At 25.8% G+C, this 17964-nt stretch overlaps 3 protein-coding genes, 1 long non-coding RNA gene and 1 pseudogene across 5 annotated transcripts in view; 4 read left to right on the top strand and 1 right to left on the bottom strand.

Moving 5' to 3' along the window:
• LOC148934535 (uncharacterized) overlaps positions 1-405 on the bottom strand; it is a 30166-nt gene extending 29761 nt beyond the window's left edge. The window contains exon 1 of the long non-coding RNA XR_016141242.1: positions 8-405. This is a non-coding gene — a long non-coding RNA (uncharacterized LOC148934535). The remainder of the gene's footprint in view (positions 1-7) is intronic.
• Positions 406-1963: 1558 nt separating this feature from the next.
• On the top strand, positions 1964-9179 carry LOC105428540 (odorant receptor 13a-like). Of its 2 annotated transcripts, XM_089084518.1 has the most exons (6): positions 1964-2374; positions 2960-3059; positions 3190-3291; positions 3722-3880; positions 8122-8280; positions 8542-9179. In XM_089084518.1, the coding sequence occupies exons 1-6, from the start codon at positions 1980-1982 to the stop codon at positions 8614-8616; spliced, it is 990 nt and encodes a 329-aa protein (XP_088940644.1). In that variant the 5' UTR covers positions 1964-1979; the 3' UTR covers positions 8617-9179. The 2 variants fall into 2 exon arrangements, with proteins under 2 accessions (XP_088940644.1, XP_011639216.3); XM_011640914.3 differs by lacking the exons at positions 8122-8280; positions 8542-9179 and adding an exon at positions 4202-5263 and having other exon boundaries at positions 1965-2374.
• Positions 5252-7803, top strand: LOC105428559 (uncharacterized; annotated as a pseudogene).
• Positions 9180-9239: 60 nt separating the features above from the next.
• Positions 9240-10915, top strand: LOC148934537 (uncharacterized). The gene is made up of 2 exons (XM_089084606.1): positions 9240-9912; positions 10177-10915. Exons 1-2 carry the CDS (start codon positions 9574-9576, stop codon positions 10585-10587), a joined length of 750 nt encoding a protein of 249 aa, XP_088940732.1. The 5' UTR covers positions 9240-9573; the 3' UTR covers positions 10588-10915.
• A 3054-nt stretch (positions 10916-13969) lies between these two features.
• On the top strand, positions 13970-16534 carry LOC148934538 (uncharacterized). The gene is made up of 4 exons (XM_089084519.1): positions 13970-15681; positions 15970-16069; positions 16157-16258; positions 16345-16534. Exons 1-4 carry the CDS (start codon positions 15290-15292, stop codon positions 16522-16524), a joined length of 774 nt encoding a protein of 257 aa, XP_088940645.1. The 5' UTR covers positions 13970-15289; the 3' UTR covers positions 16525-16534.
• The last annotated feature ends 1430 nt before the right edge of the window (positions 16535-17964 follow it).

Here is a 17964-nt window from a genome sequence, read left to right on the forward strand (position 1 = left end):
GACTTACAATTCCAATTATTATACTGCGTCCATGGATTTTTGTGTGTTGCGTAATTGTTAGATGAACTGAGCAAATTCACTGAAAAATTGATCCCTGCCAACGGGCCATCATGAAGAATGGTAAACAAGAAAGTTTGATCGAAACTGTCACCGAATTTGGACCGATAATGCGCCGCTATCGATCCATTTCGATAGCGTCGAGCGCGTTGATAACTGTACTTGTTATGAAGTTTGTATACAGTTCGTGTATACAAAGAGTATAAAGTTCGTGCACAGGTTAACGTAACTTACTTGCTTTGCGAGTACTCACTTCTGCGCGTGAGTGCGAGTGTTTCCCTACCAGTAGACATCTCTTTTCCCTTTCCCGATCGAAGCAATACACACACATTTGTTTCATCATTTATATTCCATGATTAATTATATTTTGATACCTGTCAAAAAAATTATTTTTCTTGAAAATATTTTAGAAAGAAGACAATTGGTATGAAAAGAAAATTATGTTAATATCTAATATCCGCGTGATGTATCTAATATCCGCGTGATGTATATATAACTGTACATTTTTAAGATATACTCGAACATTCATATAGTATTTCCTTTATCGTATATTTTTACATCATGAGAATATGCTCAGAATATCCATGTGATGTATCATTGTTCGTATATTTTTTCTCACAATTAGTCATTGAAGTTTGAAGTTTGATTATAAATTTCAGTAGTTAATTTCGAAGATGGACTGCAACATTAAATGTGCAAAACAACATGAAAAAATAGTCATAGAAAAAATAGTCTGTCAACAATACGTCGATAAATGCGCAATGTTATACGCAAACACCACATTGACCCTCTTTTCTGCTGCTTGTGTTATTTTTAAATATTGTTTATTAATTCTATAAAAGTCTACAAATATAACATCTTGGCGAAGAAATGAAATAAGAGGGAATTGAATAGACATAAGAATGTTGTTCTTTGCTATTCATACCGTTTCCTCGATTTTATAGATATTGCATACTAACAATTTAACAACTTATTATCATTAAATGTAACATTTTATTGCAAATGTAAGAACATTCTCTTTTCTTTATTACTTATAAGAAACTATTATTCTTTCTATAAATTGTTATAACATTCGCAACACTTGAAAAACAATCAACTATAATGTTCTACATGTAAATTACAGCATGTATCGATGTTTCATGGTATACGTACATAAATCATAAGTTCATAAATCATGTAGTTTGATTATACATTAAATATTTATGCGTTATGGACGTGCAAAAGAAACTTATAACACACTTTATTCGAAATAACGGAACGCGAGAGGACATTATAAACAAATATAGATTTTGAATTATTATTGTACATTACATCGAAAAATTCATCGATTTAATCATGATCAAAATAACTCCGGAAGCTACTGTTTCATTTACAAAAATAATAGTTGCTTTATCTTTTTCATGGCCACTTTCAAAAAGTGCTAGTAAATTACAAGTATTACGTTTCAAAATTTTACGTTTTTTAGTCTGTGTGAATGCAACTTTATTGATTGTGCCAGTGGCCTATACTCTTTACTGTAACGACGTCGATCTGCCAAAGATAACAAAATTGTGGTGCTTATTGGGTGCCATTATACAAGTCCCGCTGGAGATAACACAGTGCGCACTACAGTATGATCGATTGCAAGTAAGAAATATAAAGCATTAGATCAATATTTGATAAACACTTTTTGTTTTATTTAATTATATATGAAAATATTAAAATGAATTAAAAAACTAGCTTATCTTTACCTTCATAATATTATTTATCTTTATAATTCTTGAATAACACTACTATATAAATAATAATTTGCATCACTATTATAAAATTAATATATAATTTTACATTTTATTTACTTATTTATAATTTGCTAAAAACACCGTGTGATGTATCTTAAGTTAAAGTTAAAATATTCAAGTAAATTTCAGTATTTAATTTCGGAAATGGACTATACTATCAAGTGCGCAGGACACCATGAGAAAGTAGTTTACCAACGGTACGTCGATAAATGTGCAATGTTTTACGCAAGCTCCACATTGGCAGTTTTTTCCACTGCATTCGTCTCAATGATCGCGCCACTGATAACAGCCGATCAGAGCTTCCCAACAGACTCACGATATCCTTTTAACGTGGAATATGAACCAGTGAAGTCTATTATCTTTCTACATGAAATCATCGTTATTTGGCAGTGTTTTTCCATTGTTTGCCATTGTTGTTTTATTGGACTTCTCATATTGTTTGCTGCGGCGCGGTTCGACATCTTGTCACAACAATTTCGTAAAGTCACAAACATCCACGATATTACTCTATGTATACGGCAACATATAAAATTGTTAAGGTAATAGAACAATATATTTTATTATTTAAAACCTAATAGTCATTATTCTCTAATAAAAAATTATTAATATTTTAAACGTGTATTTTAAACAAATTTGACACAAGATTCAGCACTTAGCACACATACATTGTATTTTGTTCATAAAGCTTGAAATAGTTATCGCTTGATATTTTTCTTATATTATATTCTTTAAAAATAATTTCACTAATCGGTATTTTATTTTTCACAAATCTAATAAAATAATTTTCATCTATATCATTATTTTATAAAATAATAATAAACAAAATCATTGACATAAGATCTATACATAATAAACAAATATTGGAGTACAAGCAATGTACAGGTTGTCCAGGTATAATCATCTCTAGTAATAATCATATCTCTCATAATTAAATAAGGCGGGTTGAACTATGTAGAAAAATTTTGCAAACTTCGAAACAATTATTATGAAAAAAATGATAAAAAATGATAAAAAAGTTTTCTATCAATATCATCCGCTTCATGTGTTCACAAGAGATAATATAATTATTATCAGACATCCTCTACAATTATATATCAGGATTATCAAATTACAAGTTATTCCAGATATGCTCAAGAAGTAATAACTGCTGTTCGTTCATTGATATTAACAGTAATAATTATCTGTACATGGGTGATTATAGCTAGTGGTCTTACGATTGTAGGCGTAAGTGCAGCATTTACATTCTTTATTATTATAAAATCTAAAATTGGCTCGCGATGACAATTTTATTAAAAACAATTTATTACACAAATATATATTTATGCATTTTTTTATGTTATCATCATATATTTAGAAAAGTACATTTACGGATAAAGTACAATTCATGATTTTATGCATAACCGGACTCATGGAAGTTTATGCATGTGCTTGGCCAGCTGATCACTTGATAGATGCAGTAAGTTGCAACGACATTTGCTATCAAATCATAATTTGAACAAAGAAACTAGAGATATTCAGACCATTTATCGCACGTAATTGTTATTTTTTTTTTGCTTAATAGCGCGAAGCAAAAAATTAAATTAAATTGATTATAAAATAAAAAAAATATTAAAATAAATGTATCGCTTTGTTTATAAATAATTACATATAAAATGTAATAAATACATTAAGTTGTATTTAAAACAATTAACACGGTATGTTTATTATCTTAAATTAAAATTAAATGTATTTATTATTAATATGTACTCAATATTTAAAATAAATTTAGTGCTATACAGTGAAAATACAAATTTCTTTAGCAAATATTCATTCAAAATATTTATCATATATTTAGTTTCTTGACTATTGTGATCGTTCTAAAACTTGTATAATGTATTATTTATTAGAGTACCAACGTTGCACAAGCAGTTTACGAATTATTGTGGTACGATCAAAACAAGATTATTCAAAAAAATGTGTGCTTTATTCTACTAAGGAGTCAAACACCAATGATAGTTTCTATTTCTGTTATACTTCCAACTTTATCATTACAATATTATGCATCGGTAAGATCTTTAAGTTGAAAAAAATTTTATTATTTATTTAATATTTTACATCTTAAATAAAATTCTTGAATAATAAATGTTTAATTAGTATCTAAGTTAAAAAAGATATTTTTTTGTTATAAAAATATTTGATCATTTAGTGTATAATCATATTAGCATTATTACTTCCAATTGCATATTAATCTACAAATATAAACATTATATTTAACATTATAATTTTATAACATTATAATTTTATATAAAATTTTTGTTGTTTATTACTTATATTTTTATACTAAAAGCACAAAAAGCATATTAATATCAAAATTTTATATATTTCAGTATGTTTCAACAGCCTTATCTTATCTAATGACATTGCGAATAGTATTTTTGGAAAATGATGAAATCAAAAATTGAAATGTAATTATGCATAATTCCTCCAAATTTTTGTTCACAAAAAATTTCTATATTTTACATAATAAATCTTTTATCTCTGTCAGCACAAAAACTTGATATTTATTTGTATCTTGAAATCGTATATAGTAAATATTAATTGACATGCATTATCTCGAAACAAAAGACTTTAAATTATGTTATATCAGCTTTTTTCCTTCTCACAATTAACGTAACATAAAAATAAATTAATTTTATTATAAAAGAAGTATGTATTACATAATTACATAACATAATTACATATACATACATATACATAATTTTCTTACAAAGTAAGACAAGTAAAATAAACAATTAAAACAAATATATGCACATACTTCAATATCATAAATTATTATAAAACCTAATATAATATTGACTTAATATATTCAGTTGATTTATAAAATTTTATAATAAATATGTATGGATTGAACATTTTTCTTATTTTTACTTATTTATACATTATATTATATTTTTAATATTAATCGAACAAACATTATATTAGTTCCATTATATATTGTTTTAAAATTACAAAGAATTTTTATTTGCATATATATTTGCAAGTAATAAAACACATAAATCGTCATAAATCGTTATTTATAATAAAATCATCAAAAAATCTTTTTTGTATACACCATAATAGAGAATATTTTTCTCTTAACATAAATCAATAGTATAATAATATAATAATGTCATTAATCGTATTTACTCTTATATTTTCTTTTATTAATTATTTAAGATATATTTTATATTTATAAAATCTAATTCATACAAAGATTACAGGACGCCATTGAAACATAGAGATGATACTTACTGGTATTTACGTTTAACAAAAGAAAATCCATGTGTATCACGTAACTCATATAATTCATTATTTCCTTCTTCCCTCTTGCAATTTCTGCCATATGGTACTTTCATGTGCATCCCTCTATCGACGGAAAGTACATTTTGCGTTAAAATATAAATGAATGCAATTATAGGTGCAATCTAAGAGTTCAATATACAAGCGTACATCGCACGATTTTTCCACGAATTCTTAGGGGAACATTGTAAAGTTGGATGCAAATCATAATAAAGTGCGTCATTTTCTGCCTCTAATAGTCTATGAGATTATCATTATTATGACAGGGATATTGACGTTAGAGAAGATTATTGCTTTCTTAAAAGTAGATCTGGTATTTGCATGCTGTTGGCCACTTCAAGTAAAAGCTACAAAATTTCAAAAAATTTGTAATAAAATATTTCGTTTATTTTGTTGTTTAAATGGCATACTGATGTCAGTATCATTATTCTACACCTTAAGTAATAAATGTTATAATATGCTACTTGTAATGAAAGTAGGTTGTGAACTAAGTGCCTTTCTGCAAATTCCGATACAAATTACATTGTTCACATTTCAAAGTGATCGTTTGCAAGTAAGAAACAAGTTTTCATGTTCATCTTATCATAATTTTAACATATGCTTACATTCGTCATTTGTATTACTGTTATCGAAAAGATAAAATTAAGTTTAAATGAAATAAAGATATGAATTTTGCAATCTAAGAGAAACTTTTCGAAATGTAATTTATGATATTTTTTTCAAAAAATATTTTTAAAAAATCCTATTTTACCTTTTAACAAAATTTCTTTTATTTATTGAATACATTATAATATAAATATTTTAAAAGCAAAATGTTTGGAGATGTGACAAATGATAGAACATCCGCTTATAGTGCACATCTCTAAACACTTCGTCGCACTCCTAGTAATCATGAATGGGCATAATGCTAGGTTATTTTTTCACGCAGACGCACATTCAATCATTCATTCATTCGGATTTTTATAAATAAATATCTCATTAACTGTAAAGCATTCTAGATGTCCTATATTAATTTATTTTAACATATACAAATACTATAATCATATAATTAATTTTATAATTATTTAATTAATCATACTTATATAATAAATAATTAATTTTTTACTAAAAATTTTATACGTAAAAATGTTCAACTATTACATAATAATAATTACATGTATATTTTAAGTTGTTTTATTTTATATTTATGCAAATTTTTGTAATCTAAAAACTTAGGAAATTGCAAATGAAAAAAAATATTAAAAATATCATTATTTGAATGAATAAATCTGACTTGTTTTATAAATAAAATTTATAAAATTTATTATTAGATCTTATCAATATGACCAATTATATAAATATGCAGATTATAATATGTGAAATGGAAGATTATATCAACCGAGCGAAATCAGAAGAGAGAAGTATATTTAATCAATACATTAAGAAATGTAAATTATTTTATATTACAACGATTTGTTGGTTAACCATAACCGCAAGCGCTATGATTTTTGGACCAATTTTGCTATCTCAACCCTTTCCAATTGAAGTTGATTATCCATTTGATGTAAACAAACAACCGCTACGAACTATTATCTACTTGCATCATGCAATGGCTGTATATCAAAGTTATGTACAAGTATCTAGTAATATCTTTGTAGCCCTTCTGCTTTGGTTCGTAGCAGCAAGGTTCGATATTTTATCTCAGAAATTTCAGAAAATTAGTAGTATTTCAGAATTTATGATGTGCGTACAGCTGCACCAACAACTATTACGGTAAGATAAAAAAACATTATTACAGAATATCACATTTAAAAACAAATTTTGCGTTCTTATTCATTCTATTCCTAATTAATAACTTGAAAATTACTTTAATTAATTAATATATAGCATACATGTACATAAGAATTAAATTAAAAGTTAAAAACTATTAATTATTTAAGTAACTAGTAATTAAGAGGTAATTGTAGATATGCAAAAAATGTTACAATGACAATTCGATATATAGCATTATCATCGATAGGATTTAGTACCGTAGCAGTAGTCTTTAGCGGTCTTACCTTTTTAAGCGTAAGTAACACTTATTTTATTTTGTTATATATTTTGTTATTGTTTACAAAATATTGAATACGTTTATTGGTAGAAAATATTTTATTAAAGATAATAGAAATATATTCAAAAATTTTATATTATATGAATAATATTTATATAATTATCAAATTTTTTCAAATAGATGCAACTGTTACTTTTATATAAAAAATATAAAAATTAATATATTAATTTATAATTGTATTTATAAACACTAATCAATTCTTTTCTTTTCAAACGTATGTTTAATATCATTTTGCATTACATTATATTTGTCAAAATATTATTTTGCGCAGCGACAACCTTTCGCAATAAAAATTCAATTTTTTACTGTTGGCGCATCTGCACTTATAGAAGTCTTTGTTTGCGCGTGGCCAGCTGAGTATTTATTAAGAACGGTAAGAGCCGGAGCACACACTTCTGCTTAAAGCATAATGCATAACGCATAAGAAAATGAACCAATCAGAATCTTTCATTTCCATTGTGAGGGTAGAAATGAAGAATTATGATTGGTTCATCTTATGTGATATGCATTATGCGTTATGCAAAAGTATGTGCCTGTGAACAGTTACACAAAAAAATTAAATAAATAAATAAAATAAATAAGGGAATACTCTAATAAAGTCAATACGTAATGCATCAGAAGTCACAAATATATATATATATATATATATATATATATATATATATATATATAAGATGTGTACAAATTTAAAAACATATGCTAGAATGTATCTGATTTCTTGAACATATATATATCAAAAAGTAATAATATAATCCGTAATCAATCTTTCATCTTACATAAAGAAATTATCATGTTAATGGATGAATCTGTATTCTTATTTTGGATGTAAATATATTTTTACAAAATTATATTAAAGATACTTTTGTTTTAAAATTTTAGAGCAATGACATTGGACATGCCGGATATGAATCGTCATGGTATACCAAAGAAGTATCATTACAAAAAAATATGTTATATGTTGTGTCACGATGTCAACATCCTGTATATCTATCTGTACCATGTATGCTACCGAGTCTTTCACTTAATTATTATGCCTCGGTAAGTCATATGCTAAATGGAGATAAATGAGAATTAATCTGATTAATTTAATAATCAAACTTTAATGGTCATGACTCATAAATTTATTTTATTATTTTTTATATTATTCTTCTAACTATATTTACTCCTTATTTTCAAATAAAACTTGAAACATTAGACAATTAGGATATATATATTAATGTATTAATTTATTGTAATCTGCAATTATTATTGAATATTAGCAATATTTACTAAAATTAAAATTATATTTATATGTGGCAGTATTTATCAACTACGTTTTCTTATTTGACGACTTTTCGAGCAATATTTGCCGTAGAGGATGGTCTACAAATATAAGTTACTATATATATATATATATATATATATATATATATATATATATATTATATTTTCTTAATATAAAGACATTTTATGAAACACATAACATTGTAAATATTTTAAATTGTATTTATATCTATATAAATCTATATAAATTTATATCTATATAAGTCTCAAGATATAGTTAATAATAAAAAAATATTAGAAATGTTATAAAATCATAAACGTAATTTTTATTTTATATACTTATTTTTCTTATTATCTTTCTTATAAATTATATTTGTTATTACCATTTTATAAATTGATTGTACTTGTCAAAAAGAAAAGTAATTTCTTTTATGTATCTTGTAATGGATTCTTGAAAAATGTTAACACAGTTGAATTTAAAAGATTATTTTAAATTTCAATAAAAAAACTTACTCTATCTCTAATTTTGTTCGTATCAAAACAACGAACATTATAAATACCTCTACGAAATGATATGTACTGACTGCTGAAAATATTCTGCTATTGATAACTTTGTTATTTTGCTATTAAATAAAATTGCTATTAAATAAAATATTTAAAATTTAGTAGTTTATTGTGATGGTGTGTAATAATTTATTATAAACATTAGAACTTCCCTGTATTCCTCCTACGTTACATCTGATATTCTGTTATTTTTTCATGAAACTATTATTAACTGTTATAACATTTTCAGCACTTGTTGAAGACTTAGATGGGCTGTAATATTCTACATCTAAATTATAGCTTATTTCATTCTACACTATAGCATGTATATAAATCAATATCCGTAATTTGATTATGCTATTATACATTAAATATGTACGGGTTGGAAATATGTACGGGTTGAATTGGAAAAGAAGTTTATAATACTTTATTAGAAACAACGCAAGTGTTGTAAATGAAAATAGACTTCAAAATTATTATTATATATTATATTGTACATCGTTGAATATTTTTGTCAGCTTAATTATGCTGAGCAAAATAACTCCGGAAGTTGCTGTTAAGTTTACGAAAATAATAGTCGCTTTGTCTTTTTCATGGCCACTTCCAAAGAACGCTAGTAAATTTCAAGTAATACGTTTCAAAATTTTTCACGCTTTGACTCATATAAATATAATCCTATTGATTGTGCCTATGATATATACTTGTTATTATTCCAATGACTACGATTTACTAAAGATATCAAAATTATGGTGCTTACTGGGTGTCTTTCTCCAAATTCAACTGCAAATAACGATGTGTGCATTACATCATGATCGATTGCAAGTAAGAAATGCCTGTAAGAAATATGAAGCGATATTAGACCGATTTCTGATAAACAATATTTGATATACTTTAATCAATTATATCTAAATATTAATTAAATAATTATCTTTAATAACATTAACACTAAATATTAGTTTCTTTTACCAAACTTTCTTTTATTTCGAAAAATTTTTACAAAAATTATTATTATCACCTATTTAAAATACATGCAACATGCAATATATCTGACTTAATTTTTAACTTTATTTAGATTATTTAGAGAATATAAATCATGTATTCTAGCTGAAAGATTGAATTAAATTCTAGTATTTAATTTCGGAAATGGAGCATAATTTCAAATGCGGAAAACTACACGAGAAAATGGTCTATCAACAATACGTTGATAAATATGCAACATTTTTCGCAAGTTCCACATTTGCAGTTTTTCTCACCGCAAGTGGAATAACACTTATGCCATTAGTTAGCGATGAAATATTTCCATTAGATACGAAATATCCTTTTGACATAGAACGAGGAGCATTTAAACCTATTATATATCTACAACAAGCCTCTGTCTTTTGGCAAACCTTCTCCATTGTTTGTCTGAGTACTTTTTTTGGTTTTCTCATATTATTCACTGCGGCACGTTTTGACATTTTGTCACAACAATTTCGTACAGTCACCGACATTTGCGGTATTATCGAATGTATACGGCAACATACCAAACTATTAAAGTAAGACAGCGTTATAAAATTTAACAGACATCACTATAACAAAATTTATTAATTAATACACTTCATATATATATATTTCTTGAATATTCAGCATTGTATAAATAGCATTATATTTTTTCTTTATGTACATTATCTATAGTGTTGTGTTTATTAAGTAATGTTAAATATTTAGCTTATATAAATAATAATTTTTTCAGATATGCTCAAGATGTAATAATTAGTGTTCGTTTAATAATCTTATGTATAATAATATGTTGTACATGGGCGGTTGTAATTGGGGGTTTAACAATTATAAGCGTAAGTGCTTATTATGTGTTATTTTTCTTTGCTGATGAAAGGGCAATTCTATTTTTCAATAGAATCTTTTTTTCAAAACAATTATTGTACATATGAAAATGCTCACATACATTTATTTATCTTAGTATTATATATTGATACATTTAGCGAAGTACGATAACGGAGAAAGTACAATTCATAATTCTATGTACAGCCGGTCTTATGGAAGTTTTTACATATGCTTTGCCAGCTGATCACTTAATAGATGCGGTAAGTTATATTAATAACATTTTATAATCAATTTGGTATAATTTAAGTGAGGAAACTATTGGCCATATTGTCTAATTTAGATCAGATATACTTGTTATTTTTTTTCGCTGAATGGCGCATATTAAAAAAATTTCATATCAATTTCTTTCTATATTAATTATTATTAATTTTTGCTATTAAATAAGCATAACAAATGTAGTTATTTAAATACATTAGTAAATATTCAAATATAAAATGTGTGTAGTAAGTATGTACAGTAAAATTTGATAAAGAAGCTAGTATTTAAAATTTTTAATATTAAATTAATTATCTATTAACAATATCTAATATGTTTAATTTTATAGTCTTGAAAATCTGAAAATACAATATTTTTTTTTAAGAACGAGCGTAGCATAGTAGACAGCGCATTGATCTAATATGCTAGAGATGCTCCCGGGTTTCGAGTCCCGATAGGATCAAAATATTTTCATACGCGCGTTGATCTCCTCTGGATGATCTGGCAAACTACGAGAATATTTTTAAAATTTTATCGTTCGGAATCGGCGTTAAAAAATAGACCTCATATGCCTGCACATCACCTATATGTGCATTACAAAGATATGAAGAGAGAGGAAAGAACAGGCTTTTAAGCCTATGCATGGAAAAAGAGAAGAAGACTTCTCTTCTTCTATATAAAAGAAGAAGAGAAATTTTTTTTATGTTTTTCTGAATGACTAATTTATCCTCACCTTTATTTTTGATTATTACATTATTAACAATTAACATGTTAACAATTTCGATGCTACATTGCTCTAAAGTTTACATATTACTTATAGAGTTTCAATGTTGCGCAAGCAGCTTATGAATCACCGTGGTACAACCAAGACGTAATCTTTCAAAAAAAGTTATGCTTTATCTTACTAAAAAGTCAAGTACCAGTGGCACTTTCTGTTTACTCCATTCTTCCAACTATATCTTTACAATATTATGCATCGGTAAGATTTCAAAAGTTGAGAAATATTTTTAGAGAATTAATATTTTTTTGTCAATATAATAAGCTGGAGTGAGTGATATTGATTAGAGTGAATTATACATACGAGACGAATGCTATAACTGGACATGAAATTATTCAACATGGAAAACTAAGTTAGAAATATAGAATAAAATTTTTTCATATAATGCTTCGTTTCCGAGATAAGAATTTGAAAATTTGATGCAATGTTTAATCCCCCCTGTATAATAGACTTCATTATAAGTACAATAAATTTTAAAAATTTTAATATATTTTTTATTTCTATCTATACATTTTCTATAACTATAATTAGAAAACAGTAATGTAATTATTTTACATATTTCAGTATGTATCAACAGCTTTCTCCTATTTAATGACATTGCGAGTAGTATTTGTGGAAGAATTAAATTAAGTATTAAATTTTAAATCTGCATAAATAACTCCAATTTTTATTTAAAACAAAATTATTATATTTTGCATAAAAGATTTTGTAGTATTGAGAATACAAAAACTTAGAATACACTTATATTTCTCTTTGTTAGTAAATATTAGATGACATATATCTTAAAATAAAAAAATCCTTAAAATAAAATAAATGTCTTTATCCTTTCCAAAATTGATTTGACAAGAAATCTAATTAATTTAACTTCATTATATTACAAAATTTCTTCTTGTTTTATAAAAGGCAAATAATAATATAATTTAAACAAACATTTTATATTTTAATTTAAGATAATAAAAATAAAGATATATATATATATATATACACACACACACATACATACACACACACACGCGCGCGCGCGCGCGCGCACGCACACACACACACACACACGCACACGCACGCACGCACGCACGCACGCACGCACGCACGCACGCACGCACGCACGCACGCACGCACGCACGCACGCACGCACGCACGCACGCACGCACGCACGCACGCACGCACGCACGCACGCACGCACGCACGCACGCACGCACGCACGCACGCACGCACGCACGCACGCACGCACGCACGCACACACACACGCACACACACACACACACACACACACACACACACACACACACACACACACATATATATATATAAATTTGCAATTCTCTATGATTATGCATTAATAAACGTAAACGTCGGAATTTTTATGATTGTTCAAAGATGTTAAAATCTAATTGCAATTAGTGACACAAATTTTATAAGTTCTATAAAATGTTACGGAAAGATAAATATAAATATTAATATTACGATATTGTTAATGCGATATATACATGTATATCTTATTAATACTTGTTGATAAAAATTATTAATTATATTCTTAGATTCTTTCCACTATATTTTTGTATTTTATGACATTGAAAATGATAGAGCTAGATTTAGAATAAATTCAAATATTTTATGCAAACTTACACATACTCTTACTGAATTCCATAAAATCGCATAAAGTTCAGAATTTTTATTATAAATTAAAACAAGCCATACTTCTTTAAATATTACTTTGTATAGAAATTATGTAATAATAATAATAAATATTATATTATTAATTTAATTTATGTATATATGTGTATATATATATATATATATGTAACAATATAACATGCACCATTTATTATAATCTTACTATAAAATTATCTTATAGAAAATACTCTCAGAACTATGAATAATTTTTTAAGACAAAATTATCAAAAAAGAACTAAATAAATTTTTGAAATAACTCAATGACTGTTCAACTTAACAAAAATCGAAAATATAAATGCTTTTTACGATTAAAAGTAATATATCTCACTAAACAACATTGTCAATAAGTTAATAAATAATCTATAACATATAAAATATTTACATATAAAATATTTGCATTAAGTAACATATAAAATATTTGCATTATAATACATTACAATAAATCATCATATGCATTCTCTTGTGTCACTTTTCATTTATCAACAATATACACTTTCTCTATTTCATTCACTCTCTAGGAAAGTAAAATTTCCATTATAGTAATAATCTTTCTCAATGTATAATAATTACACACAGATTAGCTAAAGGCGTAGATCTCATAATTCAAGATAGAAATGTACGTGCGTGGAATACGTAACTCTACACCCTAGTCATATAACTTATTAATCCACACGCGATTGCATGTGAATTTTAAAGAGAAGAAAGCAAACGGAAGAAATAATAAGCGCGATAATATTCCACCTAAGATACTTCATATTGCTAATGAGCGTAATCTCATATCATCTAACTGCTGGTTCTACCCTTATGTATGAAATTCTTCGTAAAAGTCTGAGAAAACCGCGAAGGGAGTAACGTGCGATCGTACAAAGAAGTGATAGGTAGATAGTAATATGAGAACTGCGCCGACGTTAGACAAAGTTATTGCTTTCCTGAAGATAGATTTATTGTTCGCTTGTTGTTGGCCTCTACCACGAACTGCCACAAAGTTTCAAATCATTCGTGACAGAATATTTCGATATTTGTCAATCGTGAATGGTGCACTCATAATTATCGAATTGGTATATTCAATTACTAATCATCTGGATAATGTTTTTCTAATTATGCAATTAGCTTGTGCACTGGGCATTTTTTGTGAAGTTCCATTACAAATATATTTATTTACGCAACAGCACGATCGATTGCAAGTAAGAAAAAAATAATAATTACATTTATATATTGACTAATAATGTAACAAATAATATAGATAGAATATATTATTTTCCTATAATCCTAGAAAACACATCTGATTGCAAGTATACCATATCCAGATCGAATTTGGAAATATTTTTTTTTTCATAGAGAACTTTTTTTATTTTTAGGTAGATATCAACTACTAAGTAATATACTAAATTTTTTATTACTTTATCATAGTTTCCATATTTTATTATACCAATTTAAAAAAAGCTTTCAAAAATAAAATATAAAAGTTTGCAGCACAACAATAGTGGATATGATATACATTGATGTGTTTTGAATTTCGTGGTTTTTTATATCTCTTTTTATATTATTTTATTTTAATCCCTCAAAATAGAAGCAAAAAAAATTTCTAGCAAGATATACATTTATATAACACAATATTTTTCTTTACACCTAAATTACGTGATATATGTATATGTAACTCAATGAAGTCAATTAAATTAAATTTTAATAAATTTACAGAATGTAATTTATAAGATGGAAGATTATTATGAACAAGCAAACGCTCAAGAAAAGGATGTATTTCAACAATATATTAACAAATATATTACACTTTATGGAACTACATTGACTTTAACTACTGCATCTCTGGCTGGTTCTCTCATAGTGCCATTAATTCGATCCCGCATGTTTCCATTAGAAATAGAATATCCATTTCGCGTGGACTATCAACCAATGACAGCGATAATCTATTTTCATCAAGCACTTGGTATGTATCAGGTTTATTGTCAAGTAAGCGCTAACGTTTTCCTCGCGCTGCTACTGTGGTTTACGACAGCTCGTTTTGAGATTTTGACAAACAAATTCCATATGATCACGAAATATTGTGATTGGAAAACATGTATACAAGAACACCAAGAAACGTTAAGGTATGCAAAAAATACAAACTAAGTCCGATCAATTAATTTTTCGTAAAAATAAATATTTTAATTATCTTTTTCATAACTCTCAGAATACTTATTTACTATTTTTCTTTTTCATCTTTATTTTAGAAAATGATATATTTCTAAAAAAATTCTAATACAAAATTATCATATGTGACTTTTTGTTACAATGTTTAATTTTTTATATATATAAATTAATTTTATAAATTAAATAAAATTTTTATAAATTAAATAAATTTTTATAAACTGCATAAATTAAATAAATTCTTATAGATTTGCTAAAGAAGTGAGTAATTCTATTGCACACGTAGTATTATCATCACTCGGTGTCAGTACTGTAGCATTGGTATTCGGCGGCGTTACATTTCTTAGCGTGTGTATATCTACCGTCTTTATCATAATTATTAGATATCATTAGATAAATTCTACTTGTGTTTCTTACCTAAATTCTTTTAAACAGCAATTTCCGCCATCTGTAAAAATTCAATATATGATAGTATGTTCTACATCATTAACAAAAGTACTTCTGTGTGCTTGGCCAGCTGACCATCTAATGAGAACAGTAAGTCGGAAAAAAAACAAATTTATCAAAAATTGATATTATAATAATTGATAAAATTATACATGTTTTCAAAATATATGTTTCAGAATTCCAATATTGCTGAAGCAGCTTATAATTCATTATGGTACAATCAAAATATCGAATCGCGAAGGATTATGTTATATACTTTACTTCGATGTCAACGAGCTGTTGTTATATCTGTTCCCGGCTTATTAAGAGCTTTAACTTTTCAACATTATGCTTCTGTAAGAAAACTTGCAATCTAATTATATATTAAATATATATATATACATATATGTATTAAATTATATATTAAATATATATATATATATACATATATATATATATATATATATATATATATATATATACACACACATAAAACATAAAATGTTTGGTAATTAATGGTACATCGCTCGTGTGCAAATAGAGAGTTAAATTGAACAGAAAAGTTCTATTTCATTTTGCAATGTTCGCAATAGTTAATCAGAAATTAATAACTAAAGATATACTTCGGTGCAAGTATAATCTACAAATGATAAAGCTTATAGTGCATACCTCCAAACGTCTTATTGTATTATTTCTAACAACGACGAATGCGCGTAACGGTGGGTGATTGTATCTTGTCACATGCTTGTATTTGTTAATGTACTGGACAGTGAATGGACTCATTTGGCGATCTTTAATCATTAATTTTTTCAGCTGCACGTGAACGTTGTATCAATAAATATGAAACACTCTATATAAATGTATTTATAATTTTCTTTTAATTTTAATGCTTTAAATATAATAGCAGTAATAATTTAAACTTATTTTATCATGCATTATTATTTAGCTATTTTTACAAGTAAAAATAAATAATTTTGCAGTATGTTTCAACGGCATTTTCTTACTTAACAACGTTTCGTATAATACTTTCTGATGAAACATAATTCTAAGGAAGAAATTAAATTTCCTGAAACGGGAGAATTTTGTTTGCATATTAGTAATATGAAAAGGTATAATGTTTTCCAGCAAAAAATAAAAAAAACACATTAATACAACAATTCCACAAATTTACTGTAATTGTGATTTTTTTCATTTTAATTCCAGAAAAAACTAATCATTTTAATTCACAGCATTTTAAAGAAAATTAAATATTTAGAATCATTTTAAAAGTTTTAGAGAAGATTTTAAAGATAGAAGATTTATTTATATTGTAAGTTGCGCACTTACAAAATTTGTAAGCTATTTTTATTAGTATATAACTACAAAGTATAGAATAAGAAACACGGTGTGAAACATGAAAATGTAGGAACATATAAAAATATAAGGCATATATTTGTATATGTTTTTCAAGAAATTATTTGTATCTAAAAATGAAATTAATATATTTAATTTATTAAGAAATTTTGCTTTTAAAAACACCTATAGTATTATACAATATTTAAATACCAAAATTTTAAACTTTTAATTAAATTAATAAAGAGGTATAAATTGTAGACCAATGTAGAATATTCGCATAATATATTAAAGTATATTAGTATACTAGTATATAGTATACTATATTATAGTATAATATACTAGTATACTAGTATATTAAATTAATATTTTACATAATATGATTTAATAATAGTAAAATTAATATTATATTGACATATATAATTTAAAATTCTATATAAGTAGTAAGAAAAATTAAAGAATAAAATTAATTCTTCGAATAAAAA

This window comes from Pogonomyrmex barbatus, unplaced genomic scaffold (assembly GCF_055798465.1).
Source record: "Pogonomyrmex barbatus isolate J1 unplaced genomic scaffold, ASM5579846v1 scaffold9, whole genome shotgun sequence".
Classification (NCBI taxonomy): Eukaryota; Metazoa; Arthropoda; class Insecta; order Hymenoptera; family Formicidae; genus Pogonomyrmex; species Pogonomyrmex barbatus.

What these genes read in the sequence shown, in the direction of transcription:
- LOC105428540 (XM_089084518.1), top strand. Translation starts at nt 1,980, where the DNA reads ATGGACTATACTATCAAGTGCGCAGGACACCATGAGAAAGTAGTTTAC. An exon ending in CTGATCACTTGATAGATGCA is followed by an intron (nt 3,292 to 3,721) that starts GTAAGTTGCAAC and finishes ATTATTTATTAG; the next exon opens with AGTACCAACGTTGCACAAGC. An exon ending in CACTTAATTATTATGCCTCG is followed by an intron (nt 8,281 to 8,541) that starts GTAAGTCATATG and finishes TATATGTGGCAG; the next exon opens with TATTTATCAACTACGTTTTC.
- LOC148934537 (XM_089084606.1), top strand. Translation starts at nt 9,574, where the DNA reads ATGCTGAGCAAAATAACTCCGGAAGTTGCTGTTAAGTTTACGAAAATA. An exon ending in ATGAAGCGATATTAGACCGA is followed by an intron (nt 9,913 to 10,176) that starts TTTCTGATAAAC and finishes ATTAAATTCTAG; the next exon opens with TATTTAATTTCGGAAATGGA.
- LOC148934538 (XM_089084519.1), top strand. Translation starts at nt 15,290, where the DNA reads ATGGAAGATTATTATGAACAAGCAAACGCTCAAGAAAAGGATGTATTT. An exon ending in GCGGCGTTACATTTCTTAGC is followed by an intron (nt 16,070 to 16,156) that starts GTGTGTATATCT and finishes TCTTTTAAACAG; the next exon opens with CAATTTCCGCCATCTGTAAA. An exon ending in CTGACCATCTAATGAGAACA is followed by an intron (nt 16,259 to 16,344) that starts GTAAGTCGGAAA and finishes TATATGTTTCAG; the next exon opens with AATTCCAATATTGCTGAAGC.